The following is a 27,825-nucleotide window of genomic DNA, read 5'->3' on the forward strand; positions in this document are numbered from 1 at the left end:
TTCCAAGTCTTCTTTCTTGACAAGGGTTGACTGCTTCCCAAGATGAATAAAATGGAAAAGTTCACCCCCATCTTCACCTCCCACCCTCAGAGTGGTGGTGTCTTGTTCTTGGACCTGAGCAGGATGGTTCAGTTACACCAGCATATGAGCTCAACATCAGCACGATGTGGGGTATTCAGTCTCAACAATAGATGTTGGTCATCAGCCATCCATTCTGGTGGCTTTTCCCATTTATTCTCCCCAGTCAGCTGGAACTCATGCCTGCATATCCTTCCTTCAGTCCTCGGGCTTCACCTCTGGATCCCCTACAATTAGCACTTGAGTTAGAATCCACACAACTCTCCAAGACATAGGCATGAAGGGAGAAAGTCTTGTTTTTCTGAAAAAGATTGTTTCATACACACTCCTCTCTCTACTCTCCAACTGAGAACCATTACTCTAGACTTACTGCTGTCCTCTAGAACTTTCTGTGGTGATGGAAATATTCTATATCTGCACTGTTCAGTATGGTAGCCGTTGGCCACATTTTAAGCACTAAAAATGTGGCTAGCAAGAATGAGGAGATGAATTATTAATTTTATTAATTTAAATTTACATTTAAGTAGCTACATGTGGTTAGTGACTACTGTATTGGACAGTACTGGTCTAGGTCATTTCTAAGGCCTCTTGCAACTTGAAGCTTCTATAATTATACTGTGTATAGCTTCGCTGGTGGCAGACCCTCATCATTCAGGGTGAAATTCAATTAGATTCTTGGAAACAATCAAAAGACATTTAGCATCAATTTTATTGAACATGGTAGATGGGTTAAGCAATTTTTAACATTATTTTTTTAAGAGCACAAGATACACACCTCTCTAGTACCTTGACTGGTTTTTCTGCACTAACTCTGGAAATCAGATTGCCAAAAATGTTCCAAAAATATTTGACATAATTATCAATCTTTTAAGTGTATGTGTATAGCTTTTCATGATATCTGCTATGGATGGCAGGCAGTTAATGTCATAATATGATATTATATGTAATATTTAATGACATTTATATGCTGCTCACTGTGTTGAGTGATTTCACTATAAATATCTCCATTTTACAGATGAGGAAACTGAGGCTTAGAAAGTTTAAATAAATTGTCCATGGTCACCCAGGAAGCAAAGGATAGAGTCAGGTTTCAAACTCAGGTCTCTCTATCTCCACAGTTCAAGATTTTAAATACCTAAGCTATTTTTGTTTTATTTAAAAAAAGATTTTAACATATCATGTTTTTTCTAAAGACCTTATTTTTTTAAGAGGAGTTTCATGTTTACAGCAAAATTGAGAGGTAGGTACAGAGATTTCCCATATACCTCTGCCCCCACACATGCATAGCCTTCCCCATTATCAATATCCCCCACCAGAGTGGTTTATTTGTTACAACTGATGAACCTATATTGACACATTGTAATTACTCAAAGTCCCTAGTTTACCTTAGGGTTCACTCTTGATGTTTTGCATACTATGAGTCTGGACAAATGTATAATGACATGTATCCATCATTATGGTATCATAAACAGTATTTTCACTGCCCATGATGTAACTTAATTTAGTAAAACTCTAAGGTTTCAAGTTACCAAAAATGTCTTGAAGCTATTTTTAAGTACATATACCATAACACATAATTATTGCTAAAAAAGTTTACCTATAAACTCTTATCCCACTTACATCTATCTAAATCATTGTTTTATTATTTTAAACAATCTGTTATCTGTTAGATCAATTAAAAATAAGAAAAATAAAGTTTGCATTTCACCTTTACTTATTCCTTCTTCGATGCTTTTCCTTGCTTTATGTAGATCCAAGTTTCTGACCTATATTATTTTTCTTCTCTCCAAAGAACGTCTTTTAACATTTCTTGCACGTCAGGTCTACTGGCACCAAATTCTCTCAATTTTTGTTTGTCTAAGAAAGTCTATTTCTCCTTCATGTATGAAGGATAATTTCACAGGGTACAGAATTCTAGGTTGGTGGGTTTTTTCCCCCAACACTTTAAATGTTTCACTCCACTCTCTTCTTGCTTACACGGTTCTGAGGAAAAGTTGAATGCAATCCTTTTTTCCTTTGGCTTCTTTCAGGGTTTTTTCCTTACCTTTGATTTTCTGTAGTTTGGAAATGATATGCCTAGGTGTACTTTTTTTTGGTTTATTGTGCTTAGTGTTCTTTGAGCTTCCTGGATCTGTGGTTTGATGTCTGACATTAATTTGGGGGAAACTCTGAGTCATTATTGTTTCAAATGTTTCTTCTATTCCTTTCTCTCTTTCTTTTACTTCTGATATTCCCATTATGTGTATGTTACTCCTTTTGTAGTTATCCCACAGTGCTTGTATTTTCTGTTCTGTGTTTTTCATTCTTTTTTTCTCTTTGCTTTTTGGTTTTCAAGGACTCTACTGATATATCCTCTAGCTCAGAGATTCTTTCCTCAGCCATGTCCAGTCTACTAAAAAGCCCATCAAAGACATTCTTTATTTCTGTTGACAGTGTTTTTTGTCTCTAGCATTTATTTTTGGTTATTTTTTTAGGATTTCCATCTCTCTGCTTACATTGCCATCTGTTTCTTGCACGCCTTCTCCTTTATCCATTAGAGTCCTTAGCATGTTAATCATAGTTTTAAATTCCTGGTCTGATAATTCCATCATCCCTACCATATCTGGTTCTGCTGCTTGCTCTGTCTCTTCAAATTGTGTTTTTTACCTTTTGGTGTGCCTTGTAATTTTTTTCTTCGTAGCCAGACATGATGTAGCAGGTGCAAGGAACTGCTGTAAATAGGCCTTTGGAGATGTGGCAGTAAAGAGCTGGGGGAGGGGAAGCAATCTATAATTAGGTCTCTGTCTTAGTCAGTGTATGCCTTGAGTTGTGAACTTCATGATTGTTTTTAATTATTTTTCTCCTCCCTTAGGTGGGAGAGGATGGCTAGAGTGGGCTGGAGTAGGGTATTTCCCCTCTTCAGGTCAGTTAGGCTCGGATAATACCCCAGCAGGTTAAGCTCTGGTTAACTAGTTTCCCCCGAGAGCAGGCCTTTTAAGAACAGACTGCTCGGGCCGGCCCCGTGGCTTAGCGGTTAAGTGCGTGCTCTCCGCTGCCGGCGGCTCGGGTTCGGATCCCGGGCGCGCACCGAGGCACCACTCCTCCAGCCATGCTGAGGCCGCATCCCACATACAGCAACTAGAAGGATGTGCAGCTATGACAGACAACTATGTACTGGGGCTTTGGGGGAAAAATAAATAAATAAAATCTTTAAAAAAAAAAAAAAAAAAAAAAAAAAAAGAACAGACTGCTCTGGTGTATTTGAAAATGACTCCTTTTCCCCATCCCCTTCTGGAAGCACGGGGTGGGGCGGGGGGTTTTTTGCAGATATTTACTATGAGAACCTGGTCAAGCTCCTAGAGGTAAATCTCACACAATTATGGGACCCCTCTATGACTGGGTCCCCCTGGAGTTTTTAACTCTCAGAGCTGTCCTCCCTGAGCCTCCAGCCATCCATTAATTACGGTTCAGGTTTTCCTCGCCCGGCACTGGTTCCTGCAGTGGTTTCCACTTGTGAGTCTTTACTCCGGGACGCCATGACTCTCTGTATTTGTCTGTCTGTCTCTCCAATCTTGGGGACCACTGCTTGCCCTGTGTCCTCACCTCTCTTACAGATGCTGGGAGAGTTGTTGCTCTCTCTAACGCCACCAGTGCCTGAGGTCAGGACATCAGCAGCATTGGCAAATGTTGACCACTCCTGCCTTGAAAGTCTCTCCTCTGTGGGCTTCCATAACCTCGCTTTTTAAATTAAGTGGTTTGTCCTATCTCTCTGACTATCCCTTTGCTGCTTTTTTCAAAGATTCAACTCTTTCTTCCTATTCCTAAATCAGGTATTCGCAACCTCAGCACTATTAACATTTTGGACTAGATAATTCTTTGTTGGAGGAGGAGGTGTCCTGTGCACTGCAGGATGATTACCAGCGTCTTTGGCCTCATGCGTTAGATGCTAGTGGCACTCATACCCCTTCCCTCCAGCTGTGACAACAAAAATGTGTCCAGACATTGTCAAATGCCCCCCGGGGGGAAAAATTGCCCCCAGTTGAGAACCACTGTCCTAAGCTGAAGGTTTCCCTAAGATTAAGAAATAAAGGCCATCACGTGGATTTAGTTAGCATCTTTGTTCAACTTACTTCTCTATTTGCGTCTCCCCGATCTGTCCAAGTCCCTGTAAGATCATTTAAACATAACGTCTCATCCTCATCTCAGATTCAATCCAAACAAGACCAAGCCCGGCCCTCCCTCCACTTCTCCAGCTCTGGTCCTTGTCCCATTGCACAGGTTTTGAAACATCAGTCATTTTTAAAGCCTTTTTCTTTCAGAAGCCCCCTATTCAGTCAGCCCCCAACTGCTCTAGCTTCCTTTTGGAGCTGTTTATTTTTCCCACTTCCTTCTTTAAACCCACGTAACTTCAAGTGCGCCTTCTTATGACGACGTGGTGACTCTTCACGCTGGCTGTAGGCATTCTGCTGTACCCCGCACGCCACTGTTGAATACGTTTCTAAATGACTGTCAGATTTATGTTCCTTGTCGACTCAATCACGAAGCCAAGCACATAAAATTCAAACTTGCCTGGATTTCAAGGCCTTTCATAATAAGGCCCCACCTAATATTTCCTTTTGCTGCCTATTCTTTGGCTATCCCAACCTCCTTTCCAGAACACCCATGTATTTTGTTTTTTATTGTCATCAAATATGCATGCCATAAAATTTATCACTTGAATCATTTTTAAGCACGCAATTTAGTGCCGTTAACTGCATTTACAATGTTGTGCAGCCATCACCATATTCATTTCCAGAACTTTGTACCGCCAAACAGAAACTCTGTACCCATTAAACAATAACTGCCATTCTCCCCTCCCCCCAGTCCCTAGTAACCTCTATTCTTCTTTCTGTTACTGTGAATTTGTCTGTTCTAGGAACCTCATATAGGTGGAATCATACAATATTTGCCCTTCGGTGACTGGCTTATTTCATTTAGTATAATATCTTCAAGGTTCATCCATGTGGTATCACATGTTGGAATTTCATTCCTTTTTAGGCTGAATAATATTCCATTGTATGGATATCTGCATGCATGTATTGCACCAGCTATTTCTTATCCAGAGATGTATGTCTCTTCCTCTTCACTCATCCACCCTTTACGGATGTGCTCAAACAGCACTTCCTCTGTGAAACCTGCTGTGAAGTTCAAGGGCACATTAACCCCATTCCTAAGACATTTTACACCTAAATTTTGTAACACACAACTGATGATATATTTTCTCATTCTTGTACCATATAATTTGGGGCTTTATGACTCACCATCTCTTTTCAGCATTTTATTGTAAATGTTTATTTCCAGTAGAGTACCAGACAGACAGCTGCTTCTGAAACATTTGTTGATTGATGGACTGCTTGTTCCCAGGAAATAAATTTGTCTCTTCAAATTTAAGAGGTATATATTCCAGAAGCTAGTTTGGCATAAGCAAGTACGTGTTTCTTTCCATTTTATCAATTTAGACATTTAGCTAAGTTCGTCTTTATGTTGTTTATTAACCATTTAAAATTAAAGAACATAGTCTCTCGTGAAGTCAGTAATTCATTTTCTTCTTCTGTAGCATTTCTTGAGGGCTCCTTTCTCATTTCTGAGTCTCTCAGCTGTGCTCACTTGCCCTCTGTTCCTCCCTCTCTGTTCCTCTCCTAATTTCCTTTTCATTCTCCATCCAGGCCCCTAATATGCCCCACACAACCACACACACACACACACACACACACACACACACTTCCCATTTCTACACTCTCACTCAGTACTTTGGTTTAGCTGCCCTGAAAAAAACACTTGTAGGCATTGCTCAGAAGGTTGCTGGTGTTATAGAATAGCAGGTTCACATCAGTGGTTTTGGCTAATCAATTAAAACAAGTACTTTTCAAAAGATCAGTTAATTGGAAGAGACTGGTTTCAACTCTTAAACAAGTCTCGCACTGTTTTTGGGTTTCTTATTATCTATATAATTTGTTTCTGTGCAATTTTTTTTCCCCAATGTAGGAGAAATCTTCTTTTGCTATCTCTTGGAATCACTTTTAGTAAGAGACAATATTATTTTTCCTTCATGATGTTAGTCTGCCCCTTAACAGCTTAATCATTTTTCAGTGATGTATATTCTCTTGTTTTTCAAGTATTTACAGTTAAATGAGTGATGAATGGTCTTCCTAGTAACAAATGATCTTCTTTTTCATCAAGATAGTTGCTAATGTTCCCTGAAACTTGAAAAAACCTAGCTCTCAATTTGTAACATTTTACCAATATTTCTTAGAAAGATGGGCTCTAAATGATCAGAATTCCTACAAATGCATTTCGGTTTATTTTTTGGCGAGAGGAGCTTTATTCTCCCTCAAGAGATTTATCTCAATCACTCAACATTATGTTTCTCCTAGAAATTCTTCATTCCAACTGCACACATTTGCATTTCTATATTAGTAATGTTGCACTCACTTTTGCTATATGGTCTAAGGATCTTAGACTTCTCTTAAAAAAAGAAAAGTTGACATTCCCTTCTCTTAAAAAGATTGCAGAAATGGCCATCTATGTGATGAAAGCCATTTTGCAGTTTCTTAATAAGACTTTATATCTACCTAATGTCAAATAATTAGGGGCCTAATTTATAGATTCTACATTTCCATACATATCTACATGCAAAAATTTATATTTTGTTTGACATTAAATTTTATTTATTTATGCAACAGACATCTAGTGATTACTTACCATCTGTTAGGCACTGCCCTAGGTACTGGAGATACAATGATGGAGATGTATACGATCTCTCTCTTCCAGATGGCAAGTTCTAGAGGAAGATACAGAGAAGTAAGCAGACAAGTGCAAAACAGACAGTAACTACTATGATATGGGAAGCACAGGCTGCTAGGAGAGCTAGTAATAATATTATTGGTGAGGATCATAGCCAACTTATGTTTAGCACTACCATGTCCCATGTGCTATTATCATTTAATCCTCTCAACAACCCTATGACATGGATACTTGTTATCTCCTTTTATAGATGAGGAAACTGAGGCACAGGAGGATTAGGCAACTTATCTAAAGTCCCACAACTAATAAATGGCAGAACTAATATTTAGGGGCACCTAACTCAGATTCAGTGATATTGAGAAAGCTTCAAAGAAGAAATAATGTATAAGCTTGGAGTTGAAAATGGGTTTTTAGGAAAAGGGGTTAGAGGAGACACATCCCAGACAGAGGAAATAATATGCACCAATACTGGCATTAGGAAAGAGCAAATAATGTCCAAGGAATTGTAAGAAGTTCAGTTTTGGCAAGTGGAGGTTGACAGGGAGAAAGTGGTGAATTAACAGGCTGGAGTAAGAAGGAGCAGACAGTGAGGAGCGTGGTAGGCTATATTAAAGGGTTTAGATTTCATCTTAAGAAGAATTGGAGGCCATTTGAAGCAGGAGGGTGACATGATCAAAGTTGTTTTCAAAGCTCTTCTGGTAATGGAGTGGAGAATGGATCAGACGGAGGTAAGAGCATCCCTGGGGAGTTCCATCAGATGGCTGTTGCAGCAATTCAGATGAGAGATGATGACAGCCTGCCTTAGGGTTAATGGCAGTGGGCGTGGAGAGACATGAAGATCTCAGAGATCTTTGGGAGGCAGGGTCCATGGGACTGAGTGACACGGAGATGGAAAAAGGAAGATGATGTTCTTGCTTGGGTAACATGGTGCTAATGATGCCATTTTCTAAGGCAGGGAAAAGCGTAAGCAGAACAGATTTAGTATGAGAGGATAGACGAGTTCAATTTTGGACATGTTGAGTTTGAGGAGCTGGTGCCTGAAAGGCAATTGGATAGGTAGGTATGAAGTTTAAGAGACAGATCTGAGCTGTAGTTATACTTTTGGGAGCCTTTGTCATTTAGATAATAATTGAAGGTGTGGGTGTCAATGAGATTGTCCTGGGAGAGTGTGAAGAAAAGATGGCCCAGGTCAGTCCCGAAGAACTATGACATATAATGAATCAACAGGAGAAGAGGCGCCTCCAGTGGAAACTGAAAAGGGGTGGATGGACAGGAAGAAGAAAATTCAGAAGAACGTATTGACATAGAAGCTTAAGGAGAAAAAGACTTCAAATGGGAAGGAGAAAGGTCAGCCTTGTAAAATTCTACCAGAGCTCAAGTAAAAATGAATAACAGGGAGGCTGATCGTAGATGATCTTGGCAAGAGCAATTTCAGTGAAATGGTGGGAGGGAAAGTCAATGCCATGGGTAAGGGAAATAAAGGAAGGCTAGTAGGAAAAATGACTGTGGACAAATTTTACAGAGGTTTGACTGTGAAGGAGAAGAGAGCTGGAGGGGAAGAGAGGATTGAAGGAATGTGTTTTTCAATATAGACTTAAGCAGGTTTAATTGCTAATGGAAAAGAGTAGGCATAGAATGAGAAAGAGAGGAAGAGAGAGAGAGAAAGATAGAAGAAACAAGATAATAAAGTGGGAGAAAATGAATAATTGATAGGTTGAGGTCTCCAGAAAGGCAGGAGGCAGTGGAATTCACAGCACACAGAGAGACTGGTCACTTTTTGTTGTGGAGAGGATGGGTGAAGTTGCAGGGAAGTTTGGTGGAAGGAAACGGAGAGAGTTGCTAACTAATTATGGCTTTTGTTTTCTCTGGAATCTAGATGGTGAGACCATCTGATGAGAGCGCGAGGGGGAGGTTGTGCCACGGGAGGTGTGAGGACAGTTCAGAAGGTTTGAAACAGCTGCTTGTGGCAAATGGAGAGGGGTGACTAGGGAAACAAGAGGACTGGCATGTCGCTTGGGTGGAGTTGGAAACCATGCTTGCATGGTGGCACCAATGTGAATAGTTGTGTGCTTTTCTTCAACAGCCTGGGCACAGGTTCAGAAGATGTGGGCAGGTTGATGGACCCTGGGTTGGGAGGGTTTGAAGGAGACTGTGACAGAAAGGGAGTAGTGCAGGGGAGTTGGACGTATTGGTGAGGAAATGGTTGAAGTGATGATCTTTGGACTCAACTTGACTATAGAAGGTGGTGAAGATAGAAGGGGACTGAGGGGACAAAGTAGGGAAGGAAGAGTTGATGTTGAAGAGCAGGTGTAAAGGAGAATTGAGTGCTGGAACTGGAAAGAGTGGGCGATGGCCTGAGAGTGCTAGATTTAAATTGTGTCTTTCAGAGGTGGAGCACTGTAAGGGGGACAACACGCAGTGGAGGGGCCATGGGACTGGGTGAGCTGAGTTGAGTGGAGGGAGGCACTGGGCTGGCTCGGCTGGGCCCACTGACTATGGACCTGATTCAGGAGGTTACTTCCTGGCTGCCCTGGGATGTCTTAGCTCTGGTTGTGGCCTCAGGACCAGTTTTGTTCTGATCCGAGATTGATTCAGGAGGCGAAGGGAAACTTACTCAGGTTCTCTTGCTGTTGCTAGAAAATCACATAGGAGCCCCAGAGTCAAACAACGGAGTTCCCTATTTTCACTTCTGGAAAATAAATATAAAAAAATGAGAGGACTGAGTAATTTTTCTTTATATATCACAGACAACACATTTATTGTTTTGCTGTTGAAAATTAGGTCTTAGAAGTTAATGGTTTTTTAATGTTTGATACCAAACATTTAAATATAAACAATTAGAAAATGATTGAAAATAAGCCATCAACACCAAATGCTGGTGAGAACGTGGAGAAACAGGCACCCTCATTCACTGCTGGTGGGAATGCAAAATGGTGCAGCCACTTTAGAAGATAGTTTGGCGGTTTCTTACAAAACTAAACATACTCTTACCACGAGATCCAGCAATGATGCTCCTTGATATTTACCCAAATAAGTTAAAAAACAAACAAACAAACTTATGGACTTCCTTCTCCAGATTTGATAATCCAATATCAACTCTCAACGATGTCTGAATATGGAAATAGCCATGCCAGTTTCCATTTCCAGAAAAAAAAAGTCTTCACTGGATCAAATAAAAAGGTAGAATATAATGTCAAATGATTCTCCAAGAGGCAAAAATGGCAGCTCAGCCCTTTGAAGGATTGGGGGAGTTTGTTCCCTAGAGGAAGGGAGACCCCAGCTTACATCTAAGAGATAGTATTTTCCCCCTGGTTTTGAAAGGATAAACAAGGACTTTTCTTTGGAGATGAGAATTTGAGGTGATTTGAGGTCGGGGTGGGGGAGAAACCTTTACTTTTTATTTTATGCTCTTCTACAATGAAATTACTTTTATAGTGAGTAATGACTACTTTTATAACAATATGTTTTTATTAAAAACTAACACTTAGATGAAAAGGAAAGAAAGGCAGGGAAGGGAGGGCAGAGGAAGGAAGGAAGGAAAGAAGGAAGTGAGGGAGGGAGGAAGGGAGGAAGGAGGTGAGGGAGGAAGGAAGGAAGTGAGGGAGAAAGGAATTAGAGCAAAGGGAAATGCAGAGAGACACAGCAAAACAAAATTAGGCAAAGCAATTACCAGAAATGCGCAGCAGGGCGTCAGCTTTACGCACTGAGAAATAGATTCACAGTGACCCCAAGGTAATATGTGAGACCCACCTTTTCTGGGTCTATGGCAGTGGTTCCCAAACTTCGCTGCACATTAGAATCACCTAGAGAGACTGAAAAATTCCTGATGCCCAGGTTGCACCTGGCCCAATGAAATTAGAATGTCTGAGGGCAGGAGCCAGACATCGGTGTTTTTTAAAGCTACCCCGGGGGCTTCAATGTGCAAAGTTTGGGACAAAAATTTCTCCTTTGGGTTTGCACAAAGGGCACATCTTGTGATGCAGCGGGCCTCCCTTTGACAGCATCCCCACTAGAGAGAGTTTTGGATGCTGGTGGAGGCTCTCTTCAGCACAAGCTGGCACACTCTGTTCGGGTGTGGCTCAGTGGAGCACACCTGTGGAGGGAGGATTTGGGTAAATGCAGCTCTCTAGTGAATTGGCTCGGGCCAGGGGTAGAATTTAGAGATTCTAGAATAATGGTTTTCAAACTGTGTTCTGAGGAGCCCTAGGGACCTGGTGGGTGGGGAGGGGGGCAGGTCAGCAGCCACCATGGGAGGGGGAGGGAAGAAGAACCAAGGGAAGCCCGGCAGGGGGGGGCTACCACTGCTGCTCCAACCAGGGCTGCTCTGGCTAGTCTGCTTCCTATTTAGGGCTCCCAGAAAAGACTTTGTTTGAAAAAAGCCTTTGTATTCTTAAGAGAGAGAGAGTGAGAGAGGGAGGGAGGGAGAGAATGAATGAATGAGAATTATTGATTTAAGCAGGGATCAGTCAGTGATGGCCCAGGAGCTAAGAATAGGTTTTCCATATTTAAATGGTTGGGGGAAAAAATTTCATGACACATGAAAATTTATGAGATTCAAATGTCAATGTTCATAGAGTGTCATTGAAACACAGCCACGCCCATTCATCTGCGTGTTATCTACAGTTGCTTTGTGGCAGAGTTGAGTCACTGCAGTAAAGACCATATGGCCTGCAAAACCTCAGATCGTTACTATATGGCCCTTTACAGAAAATATTTGCCTACTTCTATGCTAAAGGAGTTCATGGAAATCCCTATTTTTGTTGTTTGCTCTTTGCAATTTGATAACAGCCATCTCATTTCTATCAGAGAGGAAATTGAGAGGAGGACATATCCGTGTATCATATATATAAATAAATACTATGTGTACAGTGATTGATGCATTTCTAGACCTGCTTTCTCACTGTTCTGCCTTATTGCCTTGTGAGATAAATATGTACATTTTTTTTCTTTTAATAGACTTTTTTTTAGAGCAGTGTTAAGTTCACAGCAAAATGGAGCAGAAGGTACAGAGAATCCCGTGTCCTCCCTTCCCCCCAACACACACAGCCTCCCCCACTGTCAACATCCACACCAGAGTGGGACATTTGTTACAATGATGAAGCTACATTGACACATCATTATCACCCAAAGTCCCTAGTTCACATTAGGGATCACTCTTGGCGTTGTACATTCTATGGGTTTTGACAACCGAGTAATGATATGTATCCACTATTATACTATCATACAGAGTATCGTACAGAATAGTTTCATTGCCCTAAAAAACCTCTATGCTTCTTGGCCTATTCATCCCTCCTTCCCTCTAACCTCATAACTCCCTAAACACTAATCTTTTTACCGTCTCCATAGTTTTGTGTTTTCCAGAATGTCATATAGTTAGAATCATAGAGTAAGTAGCCTTTTCAGATTGGCTTCTTTCACTTAAATGCCTTTGAAGTTATTCTGTACCATTCTTTTTGATATTTGGTTAAGGACTGGGCCAGGCAGGGCTGGGCCCTGGATACCAATTTCTGAGGGCTACTGACAAGATGGAGAAAATTGTCTTTTCCAGAAATCCTCTTGGCGAGCGTGCTATATAAGGAGTAGGGGATGAGACTCCCAAAAGTCCAAGGATGGCAGATGGGAACTCCATTTGGCAGAGGGAGAGCAGTTAACTATAGGGTGGGCATTTTGCTCAGTAGGATCTGTAAGTTTGGAACGAGAATGGAATTGCTGGGGATTAAGACACCAGAGCCCCCAAATAAATAGTTGCCCCTTTTTATGTTTTTCCGTATTATATGAGGCCTCTACTCTAAATAAATGGTGTCCCCAAATTTGAAGCATATTGGTTTAAAATGTGTCAAATGATTAGCTTGCCTGGAGTGCCCACATGTCTTGCAATAGCCCAAGATATATATCATTGTTAGCATGATCTAAAAGGACTACCAACTTCGGAAGACTGAATTCTCATCCCAAACTTTATCTTGAGTATAAGCACATGTTTTGGTGGCTTTTTAGGTTTTTTTTTTTCATGGTGGGCAATACCATGGTTGGCATGGTCAATCATTTACAACATCGAGTGAGGCCACCAAATAACATCTCTGAACATCTTTGCATCATTGGAACAACTCGATCTATCAGAACGGTGTTATTGTCAAGGGGTCATTTGATTCCCAGAGTCTTAGCCTTGTCAAAATGTTCATTTAGGGCTTCTGAGAGAGATGTTCCAAGCTGATGCTGATTACACGTCTCTTAATGAGATTGTATTTATTACTTCTATTCAATTCAACCAACTCTATTGAAAGTCTGCTACAGGCACGGCATGGCGGAGGATGACTAGGACCAGAGTCTATTCTTGGCACTTAGTTAATGGAAAACATCTATTGCATTTGTTCCTCTTTTCCTTGTCCTATAGGTCCAATTGAATCCAGGACTTGGTGTTAGGAATGGCGAGCTTTCCTTTCTGAATGGCATCTCGGGAGCTGACACACTTCCCCAGGGCTCCAGGCTGACCCCTGACTCGGCAAGAAGCACTCTAGAGCCGAGGAGCCGAAGGAGCCGGGGCAGGAGGGTCCAGGTGGGTTCTTTGGAGCGCCCTGAGCCCGGAGGGAGCACAGCATCAGACAGCTCTAGTGGCACTTCGTGGAAAAGCCCTGGTTCCTCATTCCAGGCCAGCAGCCCAGCCGCGGGCACCCCGCTGCATCTGCCTTCTCTTCACCTTGAACCTGGGGCCAGAATGAAGGTCCTCAGCCAGGAAAACAGCTCCGAGAAGCTGGAGGCAGAGACGAGTGTTGACACAGGGTTCACCATGGTCAATTCTGAACCCAGGCCATCTTTTCTGAGCAGATTTCCAAGGGATCCGTGGAGCAGCCAGCCACCATCCTGCTTGCCAGTCTCCTCCTTAGGGGCAGCTGCTTCCAAAAACAACAGAAGCTTTAAGGAAAGGGTTCATCCTTTGTCACTTGCTGGCCAAAGGAAATGTGGAGCAAGGAAGATAATCTCAAAATGTCCCCTTCATCTGCCAGTCCAGGATGGAGAAAAAGAAGAAGAAGAATTCTTTATATAGCATAAAACAAATGTGGTTTTCTAAAACACAAGATCAGCTACAATGTTCTAGAAATGGAGCACTGACTCAGAATCAGCCTGTTTCTTATCCATCTGAGGGGGGCTGAAGGCTAGCCATGCACGGATCTGTATTGCTTTTATTTCAAATGTTCAAAATCTAATGGTGCCGTGGTTGTTTATTTGCTGTCGTGGTCATAAGGGAACACAGCCAATGCACTGGGGAAAAGCCCAGCGCCTCGTGTCCTTGGAGACACACGAACCCAGCTGGATGTGTTGAATTGAGCAACTATCAGGATAATTGCATTGTATGCAAATGAGTTGGATATGCCACGCAATGCTGATTAGTGTATGTAATTTGGTTTTAATTTTTACTTGGGTTGCATAGCTCATTCCCCTGGACAGCATGGACTATTTATTCTTCAGCGTTTTTTAATTTTTATGTGACCTCCTTTGGTAACGAGGCCCCGTTCACCACATGCTCTCTAGTGATTTTGCCTGTAAAGCTGTTTGCCTCTGGAATGAGTTAACATGCAAAGTGTTTTGAAAATTACAAACAATTTATTTTTTTCTTGTTTAATGAGCAGAAACACTGGAAGCCAAAAAATTAGGTTAAAAATGAAAGCTGGGCTCTAGGGGTTTCCTGCTCCGTTTCTCATTTGTTTCTGCATTGCTCCAATGGGGCCAGTGGTTCACGTTATTAACCAAAGAGGAATGTGATCTGATTGGAAGGTTCGCGATCTCCACTGAGCGTGGCAGGGAGATTGCATTGGTCAGGTCACTGGAGCAGGACTTGGGTTCTTCTGGCCATGTCCAAATTCCTAAATTCCTTTGCAATACTCATTCATTCATTTACATATTTATTTAATAAGCATTGATTGAGCACCTAAGTTTGAATAAGACATTGATATATGGCACACGTATATTCTATGGCCATCAAACCCGAAAAGTGTTTATGGTTTCACCAGTACGATAAATCCATTCTATCAACTCTTAAGAATAACTCCAAACATATTCCTCTGCGAGCTTTTTCCACAGCTGATTCCCACACCTGGTGCACAAGGCTGCAGTAAGCATTTATAACCCGCAGATGGAGTCTGAGCATATTATAAATTACAATTATAATCCTAATGGACTAATTCTCAATTGCTCATATTTTCAGAAGCATATTTTGGTTGGGTCTATACACACATTACAAAAAATCTGAGGTCTGTGTGTTTCAGTTAATTGATAATGTTATTCGACTCCATGAACTTCATTTTCCAGGACAGATGTTACATAGACTATAAATGCTGATTTAGCTGGATCTTTTGGAGACCCTGATACTTAGTACACCCAATCGGAGAGAAGGATGAGTTCAGGCCTACGGTCGAATCTTATGGCAACTGGACTGGGTGAGCTGGGGTGCACGGGCCGGCTAGAAGAACAGAAATGGAGGAGAGTGGCAATGGACAAAGAGAAGACTTCTAAATTGATTTTTTTTCTTTTGTCCTTACAACATCAATATATTCTCATTTTCTTTCTCTTCCTTCAATTAAAGTTAGATCTTAGAAAGTGGAATAAAGAACTTAATTTTGGTATGGTTTTCTATAATAAGAGTTAAAAAAATGAAAGTCTTATTGAAGTTGAACTGTTGAGCTGCCTTGAAATGCAAAGCAGGGGAAGTTCTGAAATTTCTTTCCCACTTTTCTTGAGGTTACCGAAATTTCTTTAACATAATCCATGGGTAAGAATATAAGTACATGGAAATTATGAAGAATATTGAGAAATTTGAATGAGTACCTTACAAAATTGACTTGTAAAATAATGCACTCTTAAATGTCACCTACTCTATCCTCCTTCTCAACACGAGAATCTGATTTACAACTTGATGGATGGAAATTCTGATGGGCAAGGTGGGGGAGGCCCAGATTTTGGTTTCAGCTTTTAATTTTACTATTTATGTGACCTTGAACTGTCAGCTTCTTTGATCCTCTGTTGCCTTAACTACATAACAAAAGGTTGTTAGGAGAATCGAGATTATGCATAGGAAAGCATTTGGATGTTGTTAAGCACTATAAATATGTAAAATATTATTATTACAAATGGTCCTTCGGACTCATGTTTTTAAAATATCATGGCGACAAAAGACTTTTTTTTGAAACACTTTCATTAAAATCAATGATACAATTAAAGAAAAACTCAACTCTCTAAGATTTTTGACTACGAGCGCCATTTATGTTCATATATCTAGGAGGAAATTATGGATGCAAAGAATCAAATATATCCTCAAGTCAAAAGAGACTGTATATAACAGGGCTAAACTATGAACTAGTTTAATCTAATTTATCCAATCAGCCAGACTCTTAATTATACTGTATTCCTTAAAATGTATCACTTTCTAAATCCAAGGGTCTCCTGATCATCAGATTATTTTATATATTTTTATGGGTATACCTATTAAAAATCAGTTACATTCCAGTTGTTTGGCTACTTTTAAACTTATTAATAGTATCTCATGCTTTTTGGCAAGATTGTTTGGACACTGATAAACATTAATGGAAATGGTAACATTTGGAAACTCACCAGCACATTTGTCTGTATGTGTCCGTTAGGGGAAGTAGAGCAGGGGACTGGGGGCTGGGACACACCTTGATTTAACAAGGCTGGTGCAGTGGGTGCCTCAGCCGCACCCCATCTGCCCTCCGCTCTGATGGGACTTTGTACAGACGGTCCTGGTCCTTTCACAACGTCCAACACATCCAGTTCCACACTAGAGGCACTGACGATGCCACCAACGAGGGGAATGGAGCCAAGTGTGGGGAGAGGTGACAGCCCCTTTCTTCCCTCCCAGAGAAAGATGCAGAAAAGGGGAGAGAAACACAAGAGAAGAGAACGGAACCCCAGGCACACACCCCATTTTCTGTTCGTTAGAAACTCCTGAATGTCATCTCCATGTTATAAAACCTATTCAGAAATTCCTGAAATAACTTAACACCCTCTGCCTTTCTGGAATCTTCTCTTTGCCCTCATGTTTGGGCTGCTTCTCCCTTTTCCTTCTTTCCTCTTCCCCCTCCCTTTTCATTCATTGTTCTTTCCTTCCCTCTTTTCTCTTCCCTCCCTCTCTTTTTTTGTGTGTGAATTTGATACTCGCTTCATTCTTCATTTTGTTTTAAAATACCTTGTCTTTGCGGCATCTCCCTGGATTCCTCAAGGGGCTGACACACAGCTGCAAACTCTAAACAGCCCCTTGGCTGAGCTTTGTGAGAGTAAGAAAGAAGAGATGCTCCTTCTCTGAGGAAGTTCTCCCCACTTCCCAATTCATCCTCAGGATTCTGCTCTGGGATTACTAAACCCACATCACTTAGAAGCAAGCTGGTGTCTCTATCCACGGCTCTCTCCTTTCATCCCTACTAGACCTTTCTCTGAAGTCTGAGATGTTTCTTGAGCTGACTCACAATTAGCAATTTTAAAAATTGGCTATAGTATGTGATAGCAAAACAAAAGGTGTTTATGGCCCCAGGAAGCACATATTTAGGATTTATGTTATTTAGAACATGATCCTGCTAAACTTTATTTTCAAATATGTCGTTTAAGAAGTCTAGTTATTCCAGAAAACCTATCTGGGCTGCTTAAGACACGACAAGGTCTCTGCTTAGTGTGAGAAGAATGTATTCTATTTGCAAATTCCAATTCTGACAGTGATGTTTCTTTTAAGGACAATCATCCTAAAGAGGGACACTAATACTAAATCAGAGCTGATGCTGAATGGCTGCCCTGTGCAACACTTCCTACACACAAGTTACTCTCCTAAGTATTTTGAACTTTACAGCAATCCTCTGAGGTCAGCGCTATGATTATCCCCATTTTACGGATGAGAAAACTGAGGCAGAGGGAGATCAAGAGCCTAATCCAGAATTGCACAATGAGGAAGTGACATGGTTAGGATTCGAATCCAGCCTGGCAGGCTGGAGTGTGTGCCCCTAACCACTCTGCCATCCTGCTCCTTGAAGTGGGGTGCAAGAAAGATGATAGCTTCAGCACGGTGCCCACACTGCCTCAGTGCCCACTCTGAGTGCACACACAGTGCCCACACTGCTACTGACCAGAGTAGGAGCTTTTACAGATATTTTGTTCAATGAATGCAGAGCAAGGGGTGGGAACACAGATGAGGCTTCCATTCTCTCGACTCCAGAGGGAAGAGATTGTCTTAGTCAGTGGGGCTGTCATAACAAAATACCACAGACTGGGTGGCTTGAACAACAGAAATTTATTTCTCACAGCTCTGGAGCCTGGAAGTCCAAGACCAAGGTGTTAACATGGTCAGGTTCTGGGGAGAACCCTCTTCCTGTCTTGTGGAAGGCCACTTTCTCGCTGTGCCCTCACATGGCAGAGAGAGAGAGCGAACTCTCTTGTGTGTGTGTGTGTCTCTCTCTCTTTTGATTAAAGTATAATTGACATAAAACATCTTAGTTTCAGGTATACAACAAAATGATTTGATATGTATACGTTTTGCAAAATGATCACCACAAGGTCCAGTTAATATCAGTCACCATACGTAGTTACCAAAAATTTTTTTTCTTGTAATGGAGGCTTTTAAGATTTACTCTCTTAGCAACTTTAAATATGCAATACAGTGTTATTAACTATAGTCACCATGCTGGACCTTACATCCCCAGGACTTATTTTCTCTTGTCCCTTATAAAGTCACTAATCTCATTCACAAGGACTCTACTCGCATGACCTAGTTACTTACCAAAGTCCCCACCTACTAATAGCATCGCACTGGGGATTAGGGCTACAACATATGAATTTAGGGGGACATAAACATTCATTACATAACAGAAATAAACCATTTCATTGCTGTCTGTGTCCTAAGCGCCAGGTCTGCTCAGGGCAGCCCCTCTTCTCCTCTGCGTTTCTCCATTTCTCGGGTGTGTACTTTTCCTCGTTTGCCTGTCTACCGCAGACCTGTTAGAACTCGCAGCAGCACCCCCCCCGCCCCGTCTTGTTGGTCCTCTTTAGTGTACGGGTATCACCACACATTTCCTTCATTGTTCGTGCTGCTGTGCTTTATCTGAAATTCACTCCCAAGGTTTGGCCTCTTCCATCCGCTCCACAAACATGTCCTGTGTGCCAGACCCCAGGGACGTGGGTGTCAGAGACTGCGAGCCTCCTGCTTCCATCTCCAGGAGCTTGCCCAGGCTCCCTGTGCCTCGGCCGGCGAGCCTCACCCCAAAGCAGCAGGTTTTGTCTTTCAAGAGATGTAGCCACACGGGTCGGTCACAGCAGAAATGTTGCTGTTGCTCTCATCACAAGGGCTGTTGGAATTCCACCGGGCACGGACCGTGGTTGATTCAAGCTAACATCCATTATAAGTCATGGTCCTTTTTATATTCCTCTCACGGGACAGCATTTGCATCTTGGGATTTTCTCTTGGTTTGCACAACGGTCTAAATCGTAAAACTAAGTGTGACTGAATTTCAGCAGGACTTTTTAATTGGATGTGTAGATAGTTACCTTGTTTTTCACCTTATTATTAGTCTGTCACTAGAGGGCGCTGTTGCGACACAATGGAATCACAGGGGGCACCTCCAAGCTCCTGTTTTTCTCTGCATCACCTCGAGAGGACAAAATAGATGTTTTTAAATTAACGTTCAGGAAATTTCCCCATGGGAATCTCAGTGAGAGGCAGAGCCTATCTGAAAGACATCCCACCTCCGACCTCCCCTGATTTGGCCAATCAGGCATTTTCCTGTGGAGTTCTGACGCGCCCACGCAGGGATGGGAAGACTTCCTTAGCGTCAGGGAGGCAGGCAGTAGTGCTCTGGTCCCAGGGAGAAGTGATGTCAGTCTTTGGCCGTGGAGCCCTTAGCCCACATTGTTTTCGGGGCCTGATTTCTTTGTGTTTCTGCCCGTTCACCCTCCTTTAGTTCCCGTACATTTCCTGAGCCCAGTTCTCCAGCCTTCCAAGAAATTCATTCTCAGCTTGAATCAGCCAGGATCAGTTCTGCTCTTGCCCAAAATAACTGAGATTGGTACAGAGCGAAAAGCTGATAAGCGTTAAGGCCAAGTGCAAAACTGGGGCACTGTGTTAGGGAACTGAATTGTCAAAGGGATAAACAAAGATGTTGAAACTGTTCATTTGGGGGCTCAGTATCTCTTTGAAGTTCTCTTTGCTTTGATTCGCTTGACTTACTTTCCTATTGGATTGCTTCCCTCTTCTCCCTCATGGCTGTGATAATAAGACCTGCCCCCTCCCCTTTAGCAGGCTAAGAAGGGAGCAGGATGGGACTCAGAGAGTGGGGACAGGGTCCCTTATGAGAACCAAGTCTTCCTCTAGACTTTTGTCCAGGCTAGACAAGAAGAATCCTGTAGGCTACATGTGGTCTGGCTTAGGTCACCAGGACAGGGCTTTGAATTAGTTAGAGCCCTTTCATTTATAAGCAAGAGAGACTGAGAACTAATTTAAACAAAAAGGGGAAAGAAGGAAAGCTGCTAAGTCCTGTAACTAAAAGACTGTCAGGGAACTGCAGGCCCAGTGTCACATCCCACCAGCATAGCCCCCTAGTGGAGAGACGGAGTATTTTCTCAGAGCTCCAGAAGAAAATTCTCAGAGAGGGCTCTGATTGGCCTGAGTCACATGTCCATCCCTGGACCAATCACTGTGTCCAGATGATGGGGTTCTCTGATTGGTGAGAGTTTGGGGGGGCAGGAGAGAGGGAGGCAGCCCCACCTGAACAACGTGGAAAGGGTCCCCACGAGAAAGAGACTTTCTGTTAATCAGAAGTGAGAGAGCTGTTGGCAGGCAACAAAAACAAGTGTCCAGTCCTGGCCAAAACTATAGCTGGTAACAAAGGAAGAGCACCCTCTGCATGGTCCCTGTGAGGGGGACACTGCATGTGGCGCCTGGTCACCTCTTCCTTACAAAGAACATGCCTTTTGACAACGTGAGACCTTCCAGCATTGCCCTCCATCAGTCTGTTTTGTTTTCTTAGAGCCTTATTAGTTTCCTGGAGCTGTTGTAACAAATGAATGCAACAGTCTTGGCGTAAAACTACACAAAGTTATTCTCTCACAGTTCTGGAGGCCAGAAGTCCAAAATCCAGGTGTTGGGGGGGGGCGCACTCCCTCTGGAGGCCCAGATGGATAATCCCTCGTTGCCTCTTCCAGCTTCTCCAGGCATTCCTTGGCTTGTGGCTGCAAAACTCCAATCTCTGCCTCCGTCTTCACATCATCTTCTTGTTTCCTTCAGGACAAATTATGCTTGGAGATGAGATTGTCTTTGCCAATAATTCATTTAACACGAGCTCACTGCAGGAATTGTAATTTATAATAATAATATTTTACAAGACAACAGCATATAGGATAATGTCTCTTAGTAAGCCAATAAAGAAATAATATACTCCAGGGCCAGGCCTGGTGGCCTAGTGGTTAAGTTTGGCACACTCTGCTTCAGTGGCCTGGGTTCATTCCCGGGTGCAGATCTACACTGCTTGTCTGTCAGTGGCCATGCTGTGGCGGCGGCTCACATACGAAAAGAGGAAGAGTGGCAGTGGGTGTTAGCTCAAGGTGAATCTTCCTCAGCAAAAATAAATAAATAAATAAATAAAATACTCCAAACCAATGAGAGATTAATTGCACTATTGTTCTAGGCAAAGAGGCATTGAAAGAAATAAAGTCCAAATTAGGTTGATGTGCACCTTTCTATGGGTTGGTTCTCAGTAGAGTCAGTCCTTCCAACTAATAGCTGGGTATCAGCTGTGGGCTTAGGTCCCTCACTACTGGGGCGTGTAACTAGTGGGCAATGGCACCAGAGTTGGCAGGCAAGGTGGGATGCTCCAAAGGTTATTACTCCTGGGACTGTTACGTGGCTTGGGCCACTGCCTACGAGGAGTAACCTTACCAAGGCAGGAACAGATGTCCCTTCTCTTCCTGAGACAGTTTAACACCACTGCCAACCAAGGGTAGCCTGGCCATGTCAAGAGCAAGCGTCTCAAGATCTTTGGAGAGCTATTTAGACCAGCAAAAAGTAGCCTTGCCCAGACCGAACACTCTTGAGGTGCTGGTCAAACCCCTTGCTTTTTAAAGTTTAAAAGTCCATCATGTGACTAAAAAGACATCATGTGACAGCGTGGTAACCACTGCTTTTACCATGGTGTCGATGACATAATGGTCCTCTCCACTCCAGGTGCGAGAGTTAGATAAGAAAATCCCAATACCCAACTTCAAAACAATTTCATCAAAACAAGTTATTCAAAACAAGTTCAAACCACAAACATCTTTGTCCAATACAAGCTTTCAAAACACGGCTTTGAAATCATAACAAGTCAGTACACACTTCTCCTCTTCATTGTGTCTCTCTCTGTCTCCTATAGTGACACATCGTTGGATTTAGGGTTTATCCTGATAATCCAGATAATCTCATCTCAAGATCCTTAACCTAATTACATTAGTAAATACCCTTTTTCCACATAAGGTCACATTCACAGTTTCTGGGAGTTAGGTTACGGACATATCTTTTTTGGGGGCACTATTAATGCACTAGACAGCCCTCTTAATTACATGATCTTTTCTGGTTTAGTTATTTATTTGCATTGTCTGTCACCCCCTTAGCCCACCCTACTTCTCTCTCTCTCTCAACCTCTCTCTCTCTCTCACACACACATACACACATGCACACATGCAAATAATAACCTTGATCATAGTTAGGACCTGCCTGTCGTCTTCTTAACTCTATCCATAAGGCCTAAAACAGTGGCTGAACCAGAGAAGACACTCAGTGAGCGTGAGTTGATTGAATAAAAGAATGAAAGAGTTGATCTCCTTGGATTGTGTCCCCTCAGCACTTCATCCACGCATTTAGTACTGCTTGTAGTAGTGTGTATGTATCCGTGTGTATGTATTTCTATCCCTCATTTTAATATGCACTCTCTGCAGCCTGGTTTTCATAATTCTGGACGATCACTTCTGCCCTTTAACTCCGAGCCATGCAATTTATGTGCCAAATATTGTGCCCTAGAAATTAATAGTAGATGAAGACAAATATAAATACACGTTGCATAGTTGTGGTTTTATTTTAATTGCCTGTCCAGCTGTAAATAATTTTGGCTTTTCCCCCTCCTCGCAATATGTTCCTCATCTCAGATTACAGGTTAAGCTAACAGTCAGAGCCTTTAAGTATTTTTTTCGGTCTAACTCTCCTTTTTCAACTCAGTCACCTTCCTCAATTTCTCTTTCCTTAACTAGGCCTTGAACAATTGAGGCATGAAAGGGAGGCTTCAAATGGACACTAAACTGGTTCCAATAGGTTGAAACGTAGGAGGCTAAAACTTGTTTTAAACTGCCTTAAGTCTAATTTAAAAAGAAAATCATAATTAACATGCTCTGCTACCCAAGCACTTGCCTTGTCAGTCTGAAACACCTACTGGGAAGAAATATTAATGGAGTAATTTCTATTGAGACACTTCACAGCCACAAAGATAATGATATGACAGTGGTGATGCCCCATAGCTTTGAGGGTTGGTGTGTGACTCTCCCATGCGTGCATGGAGGGTTTCCCGCTGGCCTGTCAACGAGTCTTTCTTGAGCCTCTACCAGCAAGCAGCACAGGGCTAGACACTTGGGAGATAATTGCCTGGTTTGGGACCATAGGGATTTAAATGGATTCTTGCAGCTTTCTCATGAGAGAAAAGTTCTCACATTTTTGAAGAAAGTAGTCAGCGTACACCAGAAAACCGGGTTCCAATTACTTTGCACGTTGCAGTGCTAAACGAGCAAGTTGTAAAGGGGCCCTGCAGACACCACAGAAATGTTCCCCAAGTCCTATGAAACCTAACACAGAACTCCTAAGGAATGAAAACCAGATTGGGAGCAGATCCACAAGATACATAATTAAGGAGCAAATCATCTCCTTAAATGGTTACTCGCTGGTTTTTACCACACCCAAGTGGGCCAGAATTTGCTTTCAGCCATGCCCATGAAAGTCTCGGTGAGGCTGAGTAATTCAATGTATAGTTTGACTTTGGGAACGTTTGCAGTTTGCAAATAAAAAGGAGATATTCCAATGCAGCAATTGAAGTCCACTTCATAGGGAAATTTTTTCCTTTTGCTGTGAGAGTAATTTAGGAAAGAGGCAAAAATATAACCGTGTCCTAGGAAGTCTTCATTAGGTCTGAACAGTGACCCCCTACCCGCTCTTGAATTTAATATGTTGGACACTGTTCAGTTATACTACAGACTGGCATATTTCTGGCCTATATTGTGCTAAAATTAAGATGATAAATTTCTGTGCCTATGTTAGGTTTTGTAAGGTTACTTCTGCAGAAAACCTTCAAAACTGGATGAAAATAGAAAGGCACATAGTGAAATAAACTAATACCCTCTCGGCTGTCACACGTGGCTGTGACAGGTCCCTTGTTCCAAGTGGAGTGAAGAGATGGGGGCCCAGGAATAGGCAGTGATGAGAGAGATTTTTAAATTTATTAAGAAAGAGATGCCAAAACCTCAGTTTTTACACAAAGGCAAGGGGTTTGCCTCTTCAAGTCGATAGCTTTGTAGTTTCTGCTGAACTATCCCTGGGTCACAGTCCCACAAAGATCCAGAGGGGTCACCTGCCACAGGATGAGCGAGCATCTCCGGGAGCTGGGAGAGGCTGTTGGTACGGGTCTGTCGCATGAAAGAGACTGAAGAGAGAAAGGAGTGTTGTGTCTCTGGTTGGTGATTTTATTATTCAGTCAAGGGGCAGCCAGGGGAGAAGGAAGGCATGAGCTTGCTAGGATGGAAGCCAATCACAGGAGCACAAGTGGGGACAGGAATCCATCCAAGATCTCGCTCTCAGCTGCCAATGGCCATGGCAACAGGACCTTTTGTGTGGTTTATTTGTTATAGCAGCCATGGGAACATGGGACCAGTGTGACAAGAGCTGAACCGAGTTCTCTGATGCTCTGTGGATGAGTTGCCATGGGGAGAAGTGTAGGACCTTGAGCATCTCAGGTATGGTGCCTTAGCCAACATGGGCTCAGAGCCAGATCCCTTGGCTTGGGGCCTGGACCTAAAGTAAGGCCCTTGAAGAAGGGAGAAAGTGAGACTGGGGTGTGTACGTGTGTGTGTGTCTGTCTGCCTGTGGCACCCACAGGTCTTTAGTAGGATAATAATCATCATGAGCTCTCAGTATGTCCGAGGCACTGTTCTAAGATTTTTTTAAAGTGTACAATTCAGGTTCTAAGATTTTATAAATATTAACTCATTTAATCCTTACAACAACCCTGCAAGGGAGGTACTATTACTATTCTCATTTAACAAATGAAGAAACTGAGGCAAATAGAGTGTAAGTAACTTGTACAACTAGTAGATAGAGCCCAGGCTGCCTGTTCTCCATTTCCTCACTATATGTTGTTGGCTGAATAATGGCCCCCAAAGATATCCGGTTCCTAATTCCTGGAATCTGTGAATGTTATTTGATGTGGTGAAAGGGGACTTTGCAGATGTGATTAAGTTAAGGATCTTGAGATGGGGAGATTATTCTGGATTATCCAGTGAGCCCTAAATGTAATCACAAGTGTCCTTATAAGAGGGAGGCAGAGGAAGACCTGACTACACAAGAGGCAGAAGGTGATGTGAGGAAGGAAGCATGGGGAGGAAAAGTGATGTGAGGAAGGAGTCATGAGCCAAGGAACGCAGGTGGCTTCCAGAAGGTGGAAATGGCAAGGAAACGGATTCTTCCCTACACCCCCTAGGAGAAGCCAGCCTTGCCAACGCCTTGGTTTTAGCCCTATCAAACCCATTTCTGACTTCTGGCCTCCAGAATTGTAAAATAATAAATTTATGTTGTTTTAGTCACTGAGTTTACAGTAATTTGTTATAGCAGCCATGGGAAACTAATACACCGTAGATCTCAATTCTCTTCACAGAAACACATAGAAATGACGCCCTCAAGGGGAACATGTGTCCATAAACATGCTCCCATTTTGACATCCTCAACTCCCACCAAATTAAATTGTGTGTGTGTATTTGATGAGGGCAAGGCATAATAAACACATGTAATAAGTCTGTGATTCAGTAATGCAAAAGATATCAAAATTCATTTTTTAAGGATTGAAAAATTAGGTTGGAAATAACCATAGTACCCATCAATGGATAAATGAATAAAGAAGATGTGGTATATTTATATGCAATGGAATACTACTCAACCATAAAAAAGATGAAATATTGCCATTTGCAACAACACGGATGGACCTTGAGAGTATTATGTTAAGTGAAATACGTCAGATAGAGAAAGATTAATACTGTATGATTTCCTTCATAAGTGGAAGATAAAACAACAACAACAACAAAAAAGTACATAGACATAGAGAATAGATTGGTGTTTACCAGAGAGGAAGGGTGGAAGGGGGAGTGTGAAAGGATAAAAGCACATGTGTACAGTGACGGATGGTAATTAGTCTTTGGGTGGTGAACATGATGTAGTCTACACAGAAATCAAAATATAATGAGGTACACCTGAAATTTATATAATGTTATATACCACTGTTACCTCAATAAAAATAATAAACTTAGAAAAAAGAAAATGTTAATATTATTAGTGTAATACATTATGTTAAACCTTATTATTCTGACTCCACAAAGAATATTAACAAGCTGGTTGTATTGAAGCATAAGCCTACATAAACTTTATTTGATTGTTTGTAATGATATACATTATTCTTTGCCTCGTTAGTTTGGTCTGGTGATTGTTAACTTCCACTGACACCCACAGAAATGTTCACAGTATTATCTTGCACTCCAAAAATGAAGATGGAGATGTCCTACTTGTGCTTTTTCATCTTTGCTTGTCCTTTTCTTAATAAAAATGTATCCATGGTTAGAAGGATAAGGAAAGGGAGGTAAAAACAAAAATGACAGCTCAGCACATGAATCCCAGCCCACTATTAGGGGTTGAGGTCTGGGGATGTTTCCATTCTGCTAGTGTAAACTTCCTTTTGCTCTTGTTCAGAAAGTTGATCAGGATGCAAGTAATGGGAAATGAGGTTATGATTGGAATAACCTGGAATCTTACTTAATAAAAAATGCAAACCATTCACAAACTTTGGTCCTATATTATTAATTGCAAAACACTAGATGTTTTGTCAAACAGTCATGGATACAGGCACCCAATGTTAATTGAGATGGGCAAGGATGGTACGTTTCTCTTTTACAGGTGTAAGCAGGGCCTCCTTATACGGTGTACAGGTTGTGAGTGCACATTTGAGGGGCTGCCTTCATCATTTGAACACGTGTGGATTTGTGTTTGTTGGGACAATTTCCCAGAGGTGGCATTGAGAGTTATGAGGAAAGGTTACCTTTTTCTAATTTGCACAAGGGCACCATATGGGCTAGCAGGGACTTTGAGAGGGCATTTATACGGACACAGCAGACAGAAAGGGGGTCCATGGATGGAGATCCTTGTCCTATCAGGGCTATTTTGACCTTAAAGAGGTAGAGATAGCAATTGGGAGAAGGTAGGAGAGACACCTGCCATTGGGAGTGAGCCTCATGAAGAAGTCTTAGTGGCACTACCCAGAAATCCCATATTAAAAATCTCTGCAGTAATTTTAGGTAAGATGTAAGATGACTCCCCTACATCATGCGGACATGCAGATGCTTAATTAATATTAATGTGAAGTAGATCCTATACTTGTATAATACTTTATTCATCCTAAAAACCACCATAAAAACAAAGTGAAAAAAAAAGATAATCCATGGAGGAAGTCAAATTATATAATAGCAGGATTAAAATATCTCTAAATACTTTTGCTAATTTTCATTGCTAGCTAAATTTATGCCAAGGAAATATGCAACCTACTAGGTTGTCATTAGGCTGGGTTAGTTGGCAACCAAATACAAGTTGCCCACATGTATAATTGACTTTTCCAGGTATAAACAAGTTCTGATACTTCATTTCTCTCTTAGAAAAAATTGTGTGCAGTA

At 41.9% G+C, this 27,825-nt stretch overlaps 1 protein-coding gene across 1 annotated transcript in view; it reads left to right on the top strand.

The window, feature by feature from the left end:
- FAM124B (family with sequence similarity 124 member B) overlaps window positions 1-16,041 on the top strand; it is a 33,525-nt gene extending 17,484 nt beyond the window's left edge. Inside the window, exon 3 of the mRNA XM_087424759.1 lies at window positions 13,232-16,041. Within this exon, the coding sequence (XP_087280885.1) occupies window positions 13,232-13,882 (651 nt within the window). The 3' untranslated portion in view covers window positions 13,883-16,041. The remainder of the gene's footprint in view (window positions 1-13,231) is intronic.
- The last annotated feature ends 11,784 nt before the right edge of the window (window positions 16,042-27,825 follow it).

The sequence above is a fragment of the Ceratotherium simum genome, chromosome 37, assembly GCF_057802395.1.
Source record: "Ceratotherium simum simum isolate JZ-2026a chromosome 37, ASM5780239v1, whole genome shotgun sequence".
NCBI lineage: Eukaryota > Metazoa > Chordata > Mammalia > Perissodactyla > Rhinocerotidae > Ceratotherium > Ceratotherium simum.